Below are 17,073 nucleotides of genomic sequence, written 5' to 3' on the forward strand. Positions count from 1 at the left end.
ATTCCTTTGTTTTTCTCATCAATACATCTGACCACTTCTACAGCCTGTTTATTTTCATCTTATAAAGAGTAAATTCAATAGGCTTTATATTCTCCTCACAAGTACCAGACTTTTATGACATATTCCTTATAAATAAAACTAATCTTGTTTAAAATTCCAAGGCGTAAAATGAGGCAAATAAAAGGATTAAATAAACTATCTTTAGAAGAGAAATTGGTTCCTAAATTATCCACACATCTTATTAGAACTAAAAAAGGGATTCAAGATAAATGTGGAATAGTAAAATTTAAGCATTATTACTTGTCCTATACTTTTTGCTAAACTTACATGCACATATTTATAATGAATTAAGAGCACTCACCATCCTGCTGTTTCACTAGTCCCTGCTGAATATATCGAATGTACGTAAAAAAATTACATACAGACGTGATCTAAGACAAAAGGGAAAAATTTCACAATTAGTCTAGCATCTTTTTTTTCTTATTTATTGTCAAAGTGATGTACAGAGAGGTTACAGGTTCAAATGTTAGGCCTTGGGTACATTTCTTGTACAGTTTGTTACCTCCTCCCTCATTCCCCCCTTCCTCCTCCCTCTTTCCCTCTCCCCCCATGAGTTGTTCAGTTGGTTTACACCAAATGGTTTTGCAAGTATTGCTTTTGGAATCATTTGTCTTTTTATCCTTTGTCTCTTTATTTTGATATTCCCTTTCACTTCCCTAGTTCTAATACCAGTATATATAGGATCCAGTGTACTCAGATGAGATACAGTGATAGTGCGGGTACAACCACAGGAAGGGGATACAAGAGGATCATCAACAATAGAAGCTACGGTTTCACATGGCATGCTGAAAGTGATTACAACGGTGATATAACAGTCCTTTCCATAATATGGAGTTCATTTCACTTAGCATCATCTTATGCTTTCATAAGGGCACAGCTATTAGGCTCTTATGATCCTCTGCTGTGACTAGCCTAAACCTGTGCTAATTATTCCCTATATCTAAAATATATGCAGAACTAAAAAAATTAAGTTCCTCCAAAACAAAACCGCAAAGAACCAACAGCTCCCTCAACAAGTGGGCTAAAGACTTAAAAAGAGACTTCCCTGATGAGGAAATGAGAATGGCCAAGAGACATATGAAAAAGTGCTCTACATCACTGGCCATAAAAGACATGCAAATCAAAACAACACTGAGACTCCACCTCACCTCAGTAAGAATGTCCTTTATCAAGAAAACTAACAATAACAAATGTTGGAGGGGATGTGGTCAAAAGAGAACCCAACTTCATTGTTGGTGGGAATGTAAACTAGTTCAGCCACTTTGGAAAGTGGTATGGAGATTCCTCAGAAGGCTAAACATAGAGCTCCCCCTATGATCCAGCAGCCCCACTTTTGGGCATCTACCCAAAAGACCACAAACAAGAACACACTAAAGCCACCAGCACAACAATGTTCATCGCAGCACAATTTGTCATAGCTAAAATATGGAACCAACCCAGATGCCCCTCAGTAGACGAATGGATCAGGAAAATGTATACACAATGGAATTTTATACCTCTATCAGAAAGAATGACATTGCTCATTCAAAAGGAAATGGAAGGACTTGGAAAAATTATACTAAGTGAAGTGAGCCAGACCCAAAGAAACATGGACTCTATAGCATCTTTTATCAAAACAAATTTTATTAAAATGCATGTTATATCACTTACCCTATATCTGCAAAAAGGAGAAATATAATAATAGTTGCTTGAGTCCCCTAGTTTAATTCTGTGTTTACAGGATTTACTCTGCCCAGTGAGAGCACATTTTCTGTAAAATAATAATAAATTTCACTTATTTTTTAAGTCAAGAACATTTTGCTCTTACCCTCAGTAAGATGATAAATATCTGAGAACCTACCATTCTATATAAAGGCATTGTTCTAGACTTTGGGCTACAGTACTGAAAAGGACCAAGTCTCTACCACGTGAGACTTACATTCTAATAAAATTACACTAACCACCATTCTAGAAATAGTTCCTTCCACATGTCATATTTACAAATGAGTAACCAGCTGCAGGAAAGCACTTAGTATTCCACCAGCTCTTCAACTTCTCAGCCAGAGAGAACTTAATCATGATTGTTCAAGTCTCAAGACCTTGACAGCGTGCAAAGTAAGAGCTTCCACATGGGGTGCTTTATGCATTTAATGTTGGACACAGGGAAAAGTACAAATGATTATGCCACCTAATAAACTTTCTAACGAATATACTACATACTGACATACTGCCCTTTCTAATTGTATATTATAAAATCTAAAATCTGGAGAAAAAAAAACAGGTTGGTGTTAGGTTAACTTCTCTGGGTAAGGATTTTTTGTTTTGTTTTCTGCTGGTTCAGGAGTTTGAACTCAGGGCCTCGTGCTCACTTGATTAACAAGGTAATGGTTTATGGAAGGTAAAGTAGATATGCACTTGCTTATAAGCATTCTATGAATGATGACTGACATTTGGCTTCATTCTACCACTTGAGCCATGCCTCCATCCTGGCTTTTGGTAGGTTATTTTGGAGATGGAGTCTCATGGTTTTCTGTCCCAACTGGCTTTGAACCAAAATCCTCTGGATATCATCCTGCCAATTATAGGTGTGAGTTACCAGTACCCAGCTTATATCTATTCATCTTTAAAGCTTGGCACATGCTTAGTGCCTGGCACACAGAAGACATCCATTCAGTGATTACTGAATAAGTGATGAGCCACCTATCACTCAACTGCTTTGGAGAAGAAGCAGGCTAGTCTATCAGGCTGGCCTTGCAGTAGCCTAGCTGTCTCCCTTGTAATTCAAATGAATACAACAAATTCAAATGAATACAACAACCACTCTTTGTCAATGCAAAATTAGCATCACTGAAAATAAAAGACATGATATTAATGACATCATAAGCTGCATAATCATGAAAATATATGAGCTAAATTAAATTTCAGCTGTACCTATAGAAATATGGCACACTTTTTTAGCACGTTACTCTACCTTAGTATCTCTTCACAGCCTTAAAGTTTTTAAATTTGCTTGGCATTTTTAGACCTATCATCTTCTTCCATGAGCCAGAACCTTTCCCACTGATTATCAAAATTACTTCAAATTATTGCTCCAGTTATCTCTAACTCCTTTCCTAAACCCCAATCCCAATCTAGTTTTTCTTAATATTTGTCCTATCTCTCCTTTTCTCTCCATAAACTTACCATCCTTAATTTCCTTGCTTCTAGGCTTGCAGTCACATTAATATTCTGTTTCAAAAACCTAAGTCAAATCTCTCTCCTTCCAAAAAGAGCCCTAATCACAACTGGAGTTTAGTCTTTAGTTTTCTTTCTCAAAACTTCTATAGTACCATGCCTGCTGTTCATTTAGTCACTACCTTTGCAACCTAGTCCAAAAGAGCTTTGGCTCGGTTCATATTCTACATTTCATTTTTTAAAATGATAGTAACTTCCTTCAGGTTTTATTTCCACAAAATATGCACTACAACCCCTTGGTTTCTGACATGTCAAAATGATAAATGTAAATCCTTGAAATAAGTAAACTGTTCTCTAAATCTAGCCTATGTAATTGTTTTACAAAAATATTACAAACCCATTTTCAGTGATATCCTTCTTTGTAATTATTTGATGATATCTGCACACATATAGTATGTATGATACAAAATGCAAGCACAAAATTTAATTCTATAATAAAAATTGTTATATGCTATATTTAAAATAAGACCAGGACATAATCATTCAATGTATATACACTATTACCACCACATCTGATTCTTCATCAGGGGAGAGGGTTAAGGGACCAAGATAAAAATATTTGGGTCTTTACAGAATTTAAGAATGCAAATCCTGGTAACTGAGGTCAGGGGGCGGAGCTGCTGCTAAGAGAGGGTGTGGGGGCTTCTTCGCCATGGCTGCAGGGCCTATTTCCGAACAGAACCAGGATGCCACTGTGTACATGGGGGGCCTGGATGAGAAGGTCAGCGAGCCACTCCTATGGGAACTCTTAATCCAGGAAGGGACTGTGGTCAACACCCACATGCCTAAGGATACGAGGCAAGCACTCTTGCCACTAGGCCATATTCCCAGCCCCTGCCTAAGGATAGAGTCACTGGCCAGCATCAAGGTTATGGCTTTGTTGAATTCTTGAGTGAGGAAGATGCTGACTATGCCATTAAGATCATGAACATGATCAAACTCCACGGAAAGCCCATCAGGGTGAACAAGGCATCAGCTCATAATAAAAACCTGGATGTCAGGGCCAACATTTTCATTGGGAACCTGGACCCAGAGATTGATGAGAAGCTGCTTTATGATACTTTCAGTGCCTGACACAGGCAACTCCAAAGGTTATGCTTTCATTAATTTTGCTTCATTTGATGCTTCAGATGCAGCAATTGAGGCCATGAATGGACAGTATCTCTGTAACTGCCCTATCACGGTGTCTTATGCGTTCAAGAAGGACTCTACGGGTGAGCGCCATGGCTCAGCAGCCAAACGACTTCTGGCAGCTCAGAATCCACTTTTGCAGGCCGAACGTCCTCATCAGCTGTTTGCAGATGCACCCCCTCCGCCTTCTGCCCCCAATCCCGTGGTGTCTTCATTGGGATCTGGGCTTCCTCCACCAGGAATGCCACCTCCTGGCTCCTTCCCACCTGGAATAACCCCAGCCATGCCCCTACCACCTATGCCTCCTGGGGCTGGAGGACATGTCCCCCCTGCAGCAGGAACTCTAGGGGCTGGACATCCTGGTCATGGACATTCACATCCACACCCATTCCCACCAGGTGAGATGCCCCATCCAGGGATGTCTCAGATGCAGCTGGCCCATCATGGCCCTCATGGCTTAGGACACCCCCATGCTGAGCCTCCAGGCTCTGGGGGGCAGCCTCGACCCCACCCACCACCTGGAATGCCTCATCCTGGACCTCCCCCAATGGGCATGCCCCCCCCCCAGGGCCTCCGTTCAGATCTCCCATGGGTCACCCAGGTCCTATGCCTCCACATGGTATGTGTGGGGCCCCCTCCACTGATGCCTCCTCATGGTTACACTGGCCCTCCTCGACCCCCACCCTATGGCTACCAGCGGGGGCCCCTCCCTCCAACCAGACCCACTCCTCAACCGCCAGTTCCCCCTCGTGGCCCCCTTTGGGTCCTCTCCCTCAGTAAATTCTCCTTCTTCTTTTTATATCTGCCCTATGTCCTTTCCCTTTCGTGGACCAGTCAGAGTTGCTATAGCTCCTTGGGGCTCCCCCCTCCCCCCTTTTAATGTAAAATTTTTAAGGAGTTTTTTTATGTTGGTCCTAAGTGTTTTGCAGATGCTTAGAGGAAATAAAACTATAGTCCTTGTTTTTTGTGTTTTTTTGTGTGTTTTTTTTTTGCTAGTCCCAGGGCTTGAACTCAGGAACTCAGGGCCTGAGCACTGTCCCTGGCTTCTTTTTTTTTTTTTTTCTCAAGGCTAGCACTCTACCACTTGAGCCACAGTGTCACTTCTGGGTCTTTCTATATATGTGGTGCTGAAGAATCAAAGCCAGGGCTTCATGTATATAAGACAAGCACTCTGCCACTAGGCCATACTCATAGCCCTGCAAATCTTTTTTTATCTAAAATTCAGAGGTCACTGTGCTACAACTCACAGGGCAAAGTAACACAGAATATAACCCTGGATGGAAGTGTAGCTTGTAAGATGCATACATGACTAGCTACCCGCCACAAACAGTCACATCATACCAACACTCCATAATCTACCTGAGAACATTCAGCTTGTGATGAAGAAACAGAACTATACAACTTCTACAACAGGCTTTAACATTGATTTATTAACCTTAAGCAGTCTTTCTTCTTCTGGTATCACAATAACTGATGGGAGTCAATTACTATCTTCCATGAGCTCTCTTGGGCTTCCCAATCTTTCATAATGATCTGCTTCTTAACCTCTAAGTAAGTAGCTTCCTCAAAACTTTTACAAGTCATTTCTTTTTTGTGTGCTAGTACTAGCGTTTAAAGTCATGGCCTTATATTCTCACTCAGCTTTTCCTGTTACAGCTGGGCTCTCCTATGATGCTAACTCTGAAGGGCTATTTCCCTCATTGCCTTTGGGCTATACAGACTCTAAACAGGAGAAACATAATCACATTTAGAAGAATAAAACATAAATAAATGAAAAACTGTGGCACATAAAATTTTAAAACACACTAGCTTCCATAAGTCACAGATATGAAACACCTACTTTGGTCCTCCACATTCAACTGCAGAAGCTTTCACAAACCGAACTGGTTGTAATCCCACTGGCTCAATGCTTAGAGTATTGTTTTCCACAGCCTCCAGGACAGCTGAAGCCAACTTAAAAATAAAATAAAAAGAAACCATGAGATGGTACACCTGCAAAAAAAAATCATAAACTAATTTGATGAATTGTTCTTGTGTTTCACTGACTAGGCTTTACAATGCACAAAAAAGAAATCACAGTCTTGATTTAATTTCATGCACACACTGACATAAAAGGCAATTCAGCTGAAGTAAAATTAACTTTTTCCATTACCTAAAAAAGGACTGAAGTTATTATTTCCAATCTGCTTATTTTTTACTCACAACTAACATCCACTGTAAATGCCATTTCAAAATATTCTAATACTTTATTCTGCTAAATGTCTAAAACTGGTCATTTCTAACAGTGATAAATATTAATAATAACTATGTTTTCTTAACATGTTTATATGCACAAAAATTTACAAAAAAGGCTGAATCTTTAAAATCAAATAAGAATGGCAAACTTCTTCAATCTGGCAAGATTACTAACACTGCATTACTAACCCCATTACTAACCAGAAACCAGCCACAGAGTACATTAAACAGCAGAGGTTCATTTCAAAGTATTAACTCATTTTCAGTTCTTCTTATAAGAAATATTAAAATAACCTACATATAAGACTTTTAGGATTTAATTTCTTAAACATTAATGGACAGGATATATGGAAACAAACATTTCACACGTGAGAACAAATGGAAATTAAGATTTTACATTAATACAGTAACATATTATTTAAGTTTTCATATCTCATCTCTCTTCTATTTACTTCTTCCTCTTAACAATCCTCTGACATAGACATTGGTTTCCCTTTCTGTTATTTTATTTTGTGATGCTGAGGATCAAATTTGGGGCCTTGCAACAAGCTAGGCAAGAGCTCTACAATAACAAACAGCCAAAATCCCATAAACCTTTTCTTTAATAATACAGAGATAAACTCAAAAAGGTATGTAAGAAACTTCCCTCAAGTTGTAAGTCAGAAATAAGCCCTCCTCCCCATGCATATTCATACATCACTCCAACACAGTACACATTTCAGTGTGACTGACCCTCTGCTCAAATGGAAAGAGATGTTCAGTAACTGAATGGCAACAATTAGGATCCCAATGGAAAAAAAATGACAAAACATGACACTTCTTAATTAATTTACAGGGTATTAAAATATGTAACATGATTCAAAAAACTATAAAACAACTATCATATTCCTATTAAAATAAAAAAATTACCTCACTTTTTGAGAATGTTAAACATGGAAAGATATCTTCCTGATAGATTTTGTCCAAGAAAGGACATGTTCTGTCCATTGTAGGCTCATCCTTCCAAGATCTGAACTCATTATATAGAGATAGATCAGCCTAACAACCAAAAGAAAACAAAACAATTAAAAAAAAAAACAGCTATGCTACTGAAAGCAATCTACAGATTCTATGCAATCTCCATCAAAATCCTGTTATTATTTTCACAGAAGTAGAAAAATCAGTCCAAAAGTTCATACAAAAGCATAGAAGACCCCAAACAGCCAAAGCAATCCTGATAGCTAGAATAGCCAGAGCACTACTGGATATGCCATAATGCCTGGCTTCGAATTATACAACAAATCAGAATAACAAAAATATCATGGTACTGACACAAAAACAAACAGGTAGACTAGTTTAACAGAATTGATTATCCAAAACCAAGTCCACATAGTCAAAGCTATCTGCTTTTGACAAAGGAACCAAAAACATACACCAGGGGAAAACAAGACTGTTTATTCAGCAAATGGTGTTGGGAACTGGATATTCACATGTAGAAACTAGATCCTATCTCTCATTCTGTATAAAAACTAATTCAAAATAGATTAAATTAGTATAAGACAGAAACTTTGAAACTACTGAAGGAAAAAACATGGAAAACACTTAATGATATACGCATAAGAAACTATTTTCTTAATAAGACTGATTGGGGGCTGGGGATATAGCCTAGTGGCAAGAGTGCCTGCCTCGGATACACGAGGCCCTAGGTTCGATTCCCCAGCACCACATATACAGAAAACGGCCAGAAGCGGCGCTGTGGCTCAAGTGGCAGAGTGCTAGCCTTGAGCGGGAAGAAGCCAGGGACAGTGCTCAGGCCCTGAGTCCAAGCCCCAGGACTGGCCAAAAAAAATAAATAAATAAAATAAAATAAGACTGATTGGTCAATTAAATAAGAGCAAGAATGTACAAATGGGATTGTATCAAATTTAAAAGGTTCTGCACAATAAAGGGAACAATTACCAAAATCAAGAAACACCTACAGAATGGCAGAGAATCTTTACCAGGTAGTCAGAAGATAAAAGATTAATATCCAGAATATATAAAGAGCTCTAAAAATTAAACATTAAAAGAATAATCCAGTTAATGAACAAATGAGAACACAGTTTTGAGAACACAGTTCTCAAAAAAGTACAAATGGCCAATAAATACATGAAGAACTGTTTAACATCTTTAGCCATAAAAGATATGCAAATCAAAATAACTGAAATTCCATTTAATCCTGTCAGAATGGCTATCGTCAAGAAAACAACACTGGTGAGAATGTGGTGGTGGTTAGAGGACTCATGTCCTACTGATGGGAATATAAATTAATGCAGTCACTGTGGAAATTAGTATGAAAGTTTCTCAGAACCTAAAAATAAAGCTACTATATTATTCACTACTGGAACTATATCCCAAAGAATGTAAGTCAGCATACAATAGAAATATCTGTACACCTTTTTTACAGCAGTTGCAATATCCAAATTATGGAATTAGCCCATATGCCCATTAACAAATGAATGAATAAAGAAAATGTATACAAATACAATGGAGTATCATTCACTCATAGGAAAAATAAAATGTCATCTGTAGGAAAATGAATGGAACTGAGATCATAATGTTATGCAAAATAAACCAGACTGATAAAGTACCATATGTTCTGTCTAATACGCAGAATCTAGGGGGAAAATGATATCATGTACAACAGGGACTGATTGAAGGGAAAACAGTGGAACAGATGGGGATGAAAGGAGAAGGTGATAGAGGTTGACCATGATCCAAGTACTTTATATGCATTTATAAAAATTAAACAAATTCTAAAAATTATTTTTAAAAGGTAGAGGGTGAACAGTACAAGAAATGTATCCAATGCCCAATGTATGAAACTGTAACCTCTCTGTACATCAGTTTGATAATAAAAATTTGAGAAAAAAAAAAGGTAGAGGGTGGGTACAGAAAAGAGCAAAAGAGGGCTAAACTGATCAAAGTATCTTATATTCCTATACAGAATTAACAAAATGAAACACCTTTGTACTACACGAATTTTTTTAAAGTATGTTATAAAATGAATTCCAGGTATTTAAAAGGTAGAAGAAAGGGAAAAAGGGACGGAGAGAGAGAATGTAGTAATGTTATTGAATGTATGTCCTACAAAATTAAAACACTAAGGGGAGCGGTTGAGTAAGGAGGGACGGAGAAGAATGATGAAAGGGGTGATACTGCTCAAGATGCATTACATTCATAAATTCATTTGTTCAATGGTTAACTCCTTTTATAACTACTTAATAATTAAAAAAAATTTTTAAAGGTATGTTGCTAATATAATGACTGAATGTCCTGTAACATTTTCTACAGAAACACAGACATACTTCTTTCATGTTTTCTTTGTCTAATCATCTTTACAAAATATAAAAATACAAGACAACACAAGTCCATATGTGGGCCTATTCATATGTTCAGGGATTTGAAAACCAAAAACAAACTTTTAAAATGCATCATGGAAAATCATTTTAATGTAACCATAGGGGTAAGAGTACAAACTTACATCTATTGAAAAAACATGTAAGTTGTAATAAGCAATTGAAATTCTATTTAAATTCAAAGAAATCAGAATTAAAGTTATAACTAGATTCTCCAAATATTTCAGACACCAATGTGAACTTTAAATGTTGATACATTCAGATTTCAATAAACATTGAACTTCTTTCAAATTAACATCTATTAATAACTAAAAAAATGGAATTTGATTAAAATACTTAATTCTTGTCATTCAATTTAGTAATTTCCTGACTCCATGAAAAAATCAAACTGAATAAACCCAAACAATTGCTTCTTCAAGATTAATGACAGACAGGAATTCAACAATACCAGACATAGCTTTAAAGAAAAAAATGGAAGACAATGCGTCATAAATTACCAATCCATTCCCTGTGGATGTGCTATTTTTCGTCAGTAAGGACAAATTTTTTTGTGTGCCAGTCCTAGGGCTTGATTTCCCTAGGGCCTGAGCACTGTCCCTAAGCTTTTGTGCTCAACGCTAGTGCTCTACCACTTAGAGCCAAAGAGCCATTTTTGACTTTGTCTAAGGGTCTAAGGGTCTAAGGACAGCCATCCTGGGCTGGCTGTGAACATGATCCTCAGATCACAACCTTCGGAGTGGCTAGGATTACAAGCATGAGACACTGACAACTAGCATAAACTATTAAATATTTTGTAATTGCACAATTTTTATTCTAAACTCTCAAAATATTTACACATTTTCTGTTATGGTTATAACCTTAGTTCTAAAGTGTAAGGCTACCACAATTTCTATTTTTGTTACTTAATTCCATGGATGAACTCTGGAGATTCTTTATCAATATAAAATTCTGCTTCTCTAGAATTAAAGTAAAAGCAATACATTTGATTTTAAGAAAATCACCTATTTTTCACATATCTTATGTTCATAATATCACATTCTAAGACATTAAAGCCACCCACTCTCCCTTCTGTAACATGTAACATTTGTTTCAAGAAACTTACCAAGTTTCCTGCAGGTACATTCCAAGGTTAGCCAGGTAGAGAATGGAAGTGAAGAATCCCTGAAAGCAGTCAGCTCTACATAAAGCCTCCCCCATCTTAATACTGTATATTTTGTACTAAAGATTTTGCTGGCATACTAGCATAACTGACACCTCAGTGATGAAAACTAACAAGTATCAACAGAGTCAGAGGGGACAGTCCTTGGCGAGTTACCTCTTTGCAGTCTTTTACAATTGGCTGTATCACACTGAGGTCCTGGGGACTGCCACTCATAGCACTGCTTGTACTTTTATTTCTTGAATGTCCCTTTTTAAAAGGTGTCTTTACACCTGGCAGAGGCTCTTGTGTAGGTGATGTTGGAGAACTGGACAATACCAGTGTCTTTAATGCAGCCACTTCAGCTTGAAGTACATCAATCTTGAAAAGAAATCAATATAGTATGCACACTGAATGTTCTAAAACAAATGCAGCTGAATGTTAGCAATTTGGTAAAAACATAAAATAGAAAAGCTTAATAAAGTAAACAGTTAATAAGTAAATAAGGTAAATAAAGTGAAAAGTAAATAAGGCTTAATAAAGTTATATCCAAGTTTTCTGATATTTCCATATGGTTTGATTCAGCAACAAGTATGTCACAATAAAGTTTTTAATTGTCAAGCTTAATCTTATGTGAATTTTTCAAATCATCAAACTATAACTTATAAGTCACTATAATTCACTCCTAAAATAGTAAAATCTACTAACAATTAAATGTTTCTTTCCGTGAACTAAGAAAATACATAATAATATTAAAATGTAACTATATAATTCTTTTGATGTGATTTACAAGGCTTTAAATCCTCTGGTTCTAATGTAAATGCACACCAATTTTACTATTAATATTTATATAGAAGCCATTTTCTTTATATTTTTCTAGCTTCCAAATCTAAATATAGGTACATTTACAAGAGTCAGAACAAAATCCAACAGATATGAAAATATCTTGAAATTGCCAATCATAAATTTCTTCCTAGTTTATACCATTAGTAGAAACAGTAAAAACTTACTTTCCCTTGTGCCTCTTTCAGCTGTTTTTCTGCTGTTGCCTGCTTAACATTTGCTTCTCTCACCATCTTATGAGCTTCCTGTAAAAGTTAATATCCCAAATTTTGGAAACAAAGTTCTTTCACTACGTATATACAACTCAATCAAAGACATATTATCAAAATTTAGTCCAAACCTAAGAATTTGAGGTCAACTACAGAAATAAGTTAGCATCAGAGGCTAGGTAGACAGGAATTAGCACTTATTACCAGTGAGGCAACCAAGTTCAGTTCAATCCTTTCAATCAATGCTTATTTAAGGATTGTGAACCAGATCAAAGAAAACAGACAATAGCCCACAGGTAAAAGCCAACTTCTTTTGCAGTTAGCTATGTCACAAATTGATCATTATTTACTCATATACATTAGTTATAAGAAAAATATACAGAACAAACAAAAACATCAACATATTAATAGTATTGTGGTTTATAGGAATGACAAGTGAGAACCTTAGAAATTCCAATAAAGCTTTCACAAAATAGGTAAAAATTTTGTATAGAGCAATCTGAAAAGGCAAATCAGAGTTCTTTAAGAACATCCTGTTTTAATACCACAATTATGAGGCTCTACATATTGAGCTTATATTCAAAATACAGTCTAATAAGTGAATAAACATCAGGTTAACAATTCTAGATAAGCCAATTCTTTATAATAACAAGTGCCTCCAAAATGTTGGGACAAAGGGTGAACAAATGCAACAGTGATACTCACTAGACACTATGTTGAAAATGAACTATACAACTTGTGGGGGAAGGAGGTCAGATGGGAAAACACTGGGAGAAAATGAGCGAAGAGGTGACACTGTTCAAAAACAAATGTACTCATTACCATCACTTGTGTAACTATAACCCCCACTTTTGCATTAAGGATAAGGAAAAAAAAATAACAAGCACCTCTGTCTCTACCTGTTTCTCCCTCTGTTAGGAACATATCCTATTGCTTCCATGTGCTACATGACCATGACCATGATACTCCCATTGAGAATCAATGCTCTAAGTGGGTAGAAATTTTGGAAAGAGGTGTGTCTTTTAACATTTCTCAAATCACCCTATCTTTGTTACAGAATCATAAATGTTACCCTCAGCTAGTCTATAACGAATAGTAAAATTAAAAACATTTACTTCTTTTATTTCCACATATACTTTTAAACTATCTGATACTGGTAACTTGGATGTTTTATATTTTTCTCTCTATATATTCATTTTGTTATAGACTTTACATCCTTTGAATTAAAAAAATTTTTTTGCTTAGAGGATTTAGGGAAAATACATGAAGCCAACCAATAGCCTTTGCAAAATTCCTTCAACACACCCTCTACCAATATATAAAAATTTAGATGTTGCTGCTGGCCAAGATGCAATCAGACTAACCTCAAACAGACTAGCTGTAAGCTCTTCTAGCTCCTGTCCAAGCTGATCTCGTACTTTTGAAAGCCTCTCACATTCTTCATCTTTTAACTTCAACTCCTACAAGAAATTGATCACTTTATTTTAGTAATTACTTGCTAAATGGATGACAATTAAGCAAGTCTAAAATTATTAATATCCCCCATTAATATATTAAAATTGCTCATTTCTTTCATAAAACATCAAAGATCAACTATGAATATATATTACATTGAGAGTAAGCAATAAAACATGCAAAGAAATATATAACAATCAATGCACAAAAGCTGGAAGGGGAAAATAAAAATATACTTTTTGTGTGCTAATCCTGGGGTTTGAACCCAAGATCTGTGCATGTTCCTGAACATTTTTAAGGCTAACACTACTACTTGAGCCACAGCTCCACTTCCAGCTTTGGAGATAAGAGTCTCAAAAACTTTCCAGTCGGGGCTCGCTTGGAACCACAGCTCTCAGCCTCTTGAACAGCTAAGATTACATGAGTAAGGCTCTGGTACGTGTCCAAAAATATACTTCTGTAAGATTCTTACCCTATATGTAGGTAGTATAATATCACTGAAAAGTAGATTGTAACAATTTAAATATGTGTTACATAAATCTTAAAGCAATTACTAAATTAACTAAATAAAATAAGCAAAAGGGTATAAGATAAAATTATTTTTTAAATTCTGAATACAAAAGAAGAATAACAGGAAGAAAAAGGAGGAAAAGAATCAGATAGGACAACAAATAGAAAACAAGTAAGTAAGACAGTTGTTTGATACAAAGAAATTTTATCAATATTACATTGAATGTAAATGGTCTAATCAAACGACACAGATTATTATAAAGGATAAACAGCAAAACCAAACTATACATTTCCTACAAGAATATCACTGCAAACTAGGAAGATATAAGTTAAAGGTAAAAAAAATAAAAAGTAAGTCAACTAAGAATAATCAGAACAAAGAGAATGGCTGTTGAGATAGTTTTGATTCACAAGTTGCTGTAATTCAAAAAATACTTTCATATTTAAGAGTTCTATCAAGTCTTGAAGGCTAGGTAAACAATAAAACTATCCTGTACTCTTCCTAATAAAATTTACTAAATATGTGTACTCATACCTCATTATCATTTCAAGTAACTCAATAGTACCTCTATTATAGCAAATCAAAACTTGACATGGCAAACACCATAGTTCCAAAATTGTACCATCCAATTTGGTAGCCTCTATGCTTAGTTTACAGCAAGAATTTCCCAACTAGGTTAAGGAACTAGCAAGCTACTCTGATAAGTAAAAACATCATGTTTTTGAAAATAGGGTATGTATAATCATAGTTTACCTCTATATAAGTTGGGATTTCACGAAAAGACTATATCAAGACAAAGTCTAAACCAAGTGGTAGAAGCAAAATGGAACCATATCCCACTATATCCCTTCCATTTTGGAAAAGTTTAAAAGGCTGATGATTTTTCTTCCTGATGAAATATATTTTAACAAAAAACTTTAATATTATCTGTGTGGCTAGCCATGCACTGAAGCATGAACAGAGAGATTTATGCTATGTATTGTACTACGTTAGGCTAGAGAGCAGTAATTTTAAAAATAAAGTTACATGTCCTTGAGAGCCAAATATGGAAGGGAATGGATAAAATATATGTGTGGGAAGCGTCATGGTTTGTAAGAAATTATACCAATAGAATGTTTGCCCTGGGCTAGGAACACGGCCTAGTGATAAAGTGCTTGCATCTCATACATGAAGCCCTGGGTTCGATTACTCAGCACCACATAGATAGAAAAAGCCAGAAGTGGTGCTGTGGCTCAAGTGGTAGAGTGCTAACCTTCAGCAAAAAGAAGCCAGGGACAGTGCTCAGGCTCTGAGTTCAAGCAAAAAAAAAAAAAAAAGGGTTGACCTATATTTTCAATTTCTCATGGCTGTCAAATTTATGTCTGTTAGTTGACACCATTGTTTCACTTCTGCTATTGATCATCTTAATCTTCTTTTTTCTGTCAGTCTTGTTTGAGGTTTGCTGGTTTTACTACCATTGAAAGAATCAGCATTTTGTTTCATTCACTTTGTTTCCTTTTCATAATTTTCACTGAGTTCTGTTCTTGTCTTTATTATTTCCTTTCTAGTTTTATTTTGCTAATCTAGGCCCTTAAAATAAGTTTATTCTTAAGTATAAACTTAAAAGTATACTTATATACCTGAGACGTTCCCTGTTTTCTAATGTTATGTATTTTGTACTGAAATTTGGTAATAGTCTCAGGAAAAAAAAAACAGAAAACCTCATAAAGAAAAAATTCAGTAGGAAGATATAGAAAATGTTCACACCCAACAGATGATGATACTAAAATAATTCTTCACAATAAAAAGAGTCAGACTGTTTAACTTGGAGTAATCACATATAAAGAGGGAAGCTTACCTACAGAATATAACCACTAAATTTGCATTACAAATAACTTAAGACAGCAGAGTTTCAGAATCTCATTTTTTAGTTATGATCTTAGGGCTTTCCTATTCCTTGGCTAATCTGTTAATAAATTCTTAAGTGCTGCCCAACAGTTTCTGAAGCTGAGGATCTGTGAAGGATACATTAGAACTGTAATAATGTCATTTATGTTTTGTCCTATTCCGTGGAGAAGTAATGATTTCTAATATATGAAAGAATAATTGTTTTTCTTACCCTTTGAGCTTTTGCAAGTTCTTCTTTTAACCTTTCATACCCTTTTTCTCTAACTTCCAGAACAGATGGGCTTCGCAAGCGAGACAAACTATCTGTACTCAACCCAAAGATATCATCACTGCCAGCACAGGCCTCTGTGACAGTGGCACCCTGTAAAAACTCCCTCTCTGCATTACAGTTGTCCTTCCTTGTAGTTAATTTAGATGGTCCAGTCGTGACTCCAGAGGTAATACATGATGCTGGGTCTGTAACATGAATGCTGTGAAAGAAAGGAATCATTTTCAGAAATAATTACCATATGCTCAAAAGGAATGGCACCCACTCTAGACTTAATTAGAGCAAGTCCTCCATCACAAACTACGTTTCAAGTGCTCAAGAGCCATATGTAGCCAAAAGCTATCATTCACATTGGCCAGCACAGAAACACAACATTTCATCACCATAGAAGTTCTATTGCATGGACAATGCTAGTCAATAAGGAACAACAAACTACATCCTGAAGGCTAAATCAAGCTGGCCACAAACCATACATCTTCAAATGTTAATGTACCTTGTGGATTATAAAAATTATATTAATTCAAAATTCTTTGTCCATATATAAAATTGTATTGTTTGTTCATTTACAGACTGTCTATGGCTGCTTTCATACTCTAAAGGCAAAGTGTATCACTGAGTAACAGACTAGACAACAAAGCCTAAAATATTTTTTTCTGGACCTTTCCTTAAGATCTGCCAATCCCTGCTCTACAATGCTAAAAATGTATCATATGACAAGACTGTATTATTCAAATCTTCTAGAAGAA

At 35.9% G+C, this 17,073-nt stretch overlaps 1 protein-coding gene and 1 pseudogene across 8 annotated transcripts in view; one reads left to right on the forward strand and one right to left on the reverse strand.

Moving 5' to 3' along the window:
- Positions 1-17,073, reverse strand: part of LOC125361308 (RAB3A interacting protein) — a 31,658-nt gene that overhangs the window by 2,874 nt on the left and 11,711 nt on the right. For 5 of the 8 annotated variants that reach the window (XM_048359721.1, XM_048359682.1, XM_048359731.1 and 2 more), the window contains 8 exons: positions 16,271-16,529; positions 13,571-13,666; positions 12,165-12,242; positions 11,332-11,535; positions 7,549-7,677; positions 6,245-6,357; positions 1,711-1,810; positions 362-431 (listed from right to left, as the gene is read on the reverse strand). In XM_048359721.1, coding sequence (XP_048215678.1) covers positions 362-431; positions 1,711-1,810; positions 6,245-6,357; positions 7,549-7,677; positions 11,332-11,535; positions 12,165-12,242; positions 13,571-13,666; positions 16,271-16,529 — 1,049 coding nt within the window. The other 3 variants (XM_048359702.1, XM_048359711.1, XM_048359739.1) reach the window with 3 other exon arrangements.
- Positions 3,926-5,184, forward strand: LOC125361334 (annotated as a pseudogene).

This window comes from Perognathus longimembris, chromosome 1, assembly GCF_023159225.1.
Source record: "Perognathus longimembris pacificus isolate PPM17 chromosome 1, ASM2315922v1, whole genome shotgun sequence".
NCBI lineage: Eukaryota > Metazoa > Chordata > Mammalia > Rodentia > Heteromyidae > Perognathus > Perognathus longimembris.